Raw genomic sequence first — 3,846 nt, 5'->3', positions numbered from 1 at the left:
ATGATTCGGATGACTCCATTGACTGGGGTAGTGATTCGGAGTCCGAATCCGAATCTTCGGACGATGAGAACCAATATCAAAATATGCGTGAGCGCTTCTTGAAGCGCCCTACCGGCGAGAGGGAGGAAAAAGAGGATCGGGAAGATCGCAAGAAGGAAAAACGTGCTAAGGAGGCCAAATTGCGTCGCAAGCGTGTCGAGGAAGATGCTGATGAGGAAGGTGAATGGGAAACTGTCTTCCCTCACACAGTTGAGAAGCCGAAGATGTTCGACAAAGATGCCGAAATCGATGTGCCCCTGACGCTGCAGAAATTGTCCGAGATTATGGCTGCACGCGGCAAAAGGCGCACCGATCGTCGCATGCAAATCGAGCTGCTTTTCGAATTGCGCGACATAGCCGAGCAACACGAGCTCGGTAATGCCGTTGCTGTGAAGATTCACTTCAGTATCATTTCGGCCATTTTCGACTATAACCAGAAAATCTCCGAACCCATGAAATTGGAACATTGGAGCAAATTGCTTGATGTTATGCAGAGCATGATGAAGATTTTGTTGGCCAACGACGACATTCGCATGAGCGAGGAGGTGCAAGAGGAGAACGAGGAATTTAGCAATCCACCGTATGCAATACGCGGCTGCTCACTTGCAGCTGTTGAGCGTCTAGACGACGAGTTCACCAAGCTTTTAAAGGAATGTGACCCACACACCAATGACTACGTTTCGCGCTTAAAGGACGAGGTTGTAGTAACTCGCATCATCGAGTCTGTTCTGGAGTATTTCGAGCGCGTTGGGAATAATAACGAGCGCTGCCGCGTTTATCTGCGCAAAATTGAGCATTTGTACTACAAGTTTGATCCTGAAGTGCTTAAGAAGAAGCGCGGCGAGCTGCCACCAACAACTGTCACCTCAGTTGATATCATGGACCGGCTCTGTAAGTTCATCTACACCAACGACGACACTGACCGCATACGTACACGCGCTATACTGGCGCACATCTATCACCACGCTATGCACGACAATTGGTTCCAGGCTCGTGACTTGGTCCTTATGTCGCACTTGCAAGACACCATCGATGCGGCAGATCCATCGACGCGCATCCTTTATAATCGCATGATGGCCAACTTGGGCCTGTGTGCTTTTCGGCAGGAGAATATCAAGGATGCACATCATTGTTTGGTCGATTTGATGGTGACCGGCAAGCCGAAGGAGTTGTTGGCACAGGGTTTGCTCCCACAGCGACAGCACGAACGCTCCGCCGAGCAGGAGAAAATCGAAAAAACAGCGTCAAATGCCATTCCATATGCACATTAACTTAGAGCTGCTCGAATGCGTTTATTTGGTATCGGCTATGCTGCTGGAAATTCCCTATATTGCTGCACACGAGTTCGATGCACGCCGCCGCATGATTAGGTAAGGGATCATATAGAATTTTACTTCATCGAAGTTTTGCTAACGAATTCTCATTCTACAGCAAAACCTTCTATCAGCAACTACGTTCTTCCGAGCGCCAATCGCTCGTAGGGCCACCCGAGTCGATGCGTGAGCATGTCGTCGCAGCCGCCAAGGCAATGCGTTGCGGCAACTGGAACGCCTGCGCCAATTTCATAGTCAACAAGAAAATGAATACCAAGGTGTGGGACCTGTTCTATGAGGCCGAACGTGTGCGTGATATGCTGGTGAAATTCATCAAGGAAGAGTCGCTGCGCACATATCTCTTCACCTACTCCAACGTCTACACCTCGCTGAGCATCCCTTCGCTGGCGCAAATGTACGAGCTGCCAGTGCAGAAGGTGCACTCGCTTATCAGCAAGATGATCATCAATGAAGAGCTAATGGCCAGCTTGGACGACCCATCCGAAACTGTGGTCATGCACCGCTCGGAACCGTCGCGTCTGCAGGCACTTGCTATGCAGTTTGTAGACAAGGTCACCAATTTGGTCGATGTAAACGAGAAGGTCTTCGACATGAAACAGGGTAACTTCTTCCAACGTGGCAACATGGGAAATCGCGAACGTGGCTACAACCGCAACCAGAACAACCAGGGCGGCAACTGGGGCGGGCAGCGTCGCGATAACCGCAACCAGCGTAATCGCAACCAACGCAATCAGCATCATCATAATAAGCAACAACATCAGCAACAGCAGCAGCAACAACACCACGATCAGCAAATTCAACAGCAACATATTATCGAGGAGTAAGGCGTTGCGCATCAGCGGTACACCCGTGACTCGGCAAGCAGGCAGTGAAGTAGAACAAATCAGCAATAAATAAATTATTTATAATATAAATTTAAATGATGCGAACAGATGTGAAAGGCGTAGGAAGTAGCAAAAAAGAAAACAGCGGCGTGTACTGCTGTTGGCGCACTCCCGCGTCATTGCGTTGTGCAAACTTGCGTGAATAGGGGTGGGAGTGCGCCATATCAATTTTTTCGAGACGGAAGGCTCATTATGTCTACATATATGTTTTAAAATATTTTTTACCCGATGCAGAATTGCATTTTAAGTAAATGAATTTGTTTCTCCCTTGGTAACATGCTAAATTTGAGTATTTAAGATTAACTGCTTGTATTGTAAAATCAAATAAATCAATAATCCAATGACATCCATATTATTATCGACTTGCGAATATGTATATCTATATTACTATTGTATGTAGAAAAGAATTGTACGAATACCAGATAATGAAAATAATCATTTGCAAAAAGAAATTAAATACAACAACGGAAAGCGCAATAGCTGTGACTTTCAATTAAAGTTCTCGAGGGAGCTTACAAAATCGATATACGTAAATTGAAAGGCGCTTGGGCTTCTGAGAAAGGATAGTTTTCCTCTTTCTCAGCTTCCCCTTCTATTGTAATGAGGAGTGAGCGAGCAACGGAGTACGTAATTTATATATCTGACGACTTCTTCACGGCCAACCGATTTAAAATTCTGCCATAGTGTGGCCCAATCGACATGTTGTATTTAGCAGGTCGGATTCTGAAGTCGGAAGCACCCCTTTGGACCCTACGGCGGGCCGACAATCTATTAACGGCACCCACTAATTTGAGATTTATAACAGGACTGCTTACGGGTTACTGCAGTCTGCGGGCCGATATGTGCATACCCTTAGGCTTAGAGCAGACGACTCTTGGCACCAGAATCCTCACGCCATCTCCCCCCCTTACACTAGTCGTCTAAAGCTCATAAATTTGCCTACACCAGCAAGTCGTAGCGAAATGCAAGGTATAATATGTATCGCAAAATTAATGACAGGTTGATTAATAGTCCAACCCTTCTGCCTGAGGTAAACTTTAATGTTCCCTCTCGAGTGCCAAGACTCTCTCGACCTCTGTTTTTGAAGCCATGCAAAACTAATTTTGCAGCCGTCTGAACTCGTACTTATCTGTACACGACCGCGACATACCAAATACATGTCTGGCTTGTGAAGGTTCACCGACGACCGCAACTACCACTTCACCTGTCCACTTAAACCCACTTTGCTAACACCCGCATTCCTTTGGTTCAGCCCTGGCGAAAGATGACGTTTCCTGGACTTACCGTTAGTTAAGCTTGACGACTACGATTGGTGAACGTTCTTGCTGTTGTTGTAGAGACACTACTAAGCCCCGCCTATTTCGTTTTATCCATCAATCATTGTCTTCAAGCTCAAGTAACGGTAGGCCCAAGAAACGGACAGTTTCAACTGGGTCGGACCAAAGGGAGAGGGGTGTTAATTGAGTGGGATTAAGCTGGCATGTGAAGATGTCGTTGGTGTCTCCACATGTCGGGATATTGGGGCCCGAATCTGGACAGGTAGCTTTTGAGGCGGCTACAGTATCCAGACAGCCGGGTTTAGCTGCTGT

The 3,846-nt window shown here is 47.0% G+C and overlaps 1 protein-coding gene across 1 annotated transcript; it reads left to right on the top strand.

Moving 5' to 3' along the window:
* On the top strand, positions 1–2,736 carry LOC118757137 (eukaryotic translation initiation factor 3 subunit C-like; the record flags this gene model as incomplete). Its single annotated transcript, XM_036491876.1, is given in 3 exon segments — positions 1–1,274; positions 1,276–1,409; positions 1,471–2,736. Coding segments are annotated over 3 exon segments (2,135 nt in total), but the record flags the coding sequence as incomplete, so codon positions are not given.
* Positions 2,737–3,846: the final 1,110 nt, after the last annotated feature.

The sequence above is a fragment of the Rhagoletis pomonella genome, unplaced genomic scaffold, assembly GCF_013731165.1.
Source record: "Rhagoletis pomonella isolate Grant_MI unplaced genomic scaffold, Rhpom_1.0 Rhpom_scaffold_14687, whole genome shotgun sequence".
Lineage (NCBI taxonomy): Eukaryota > Metazoa > Arthropoda > Insecta > Diptera > Tephritidae > Rhagoletis > Rhagoletis pomonella.
This window is presented reverse-complemented; position numbering and strand designations above follow the sequence as displayed.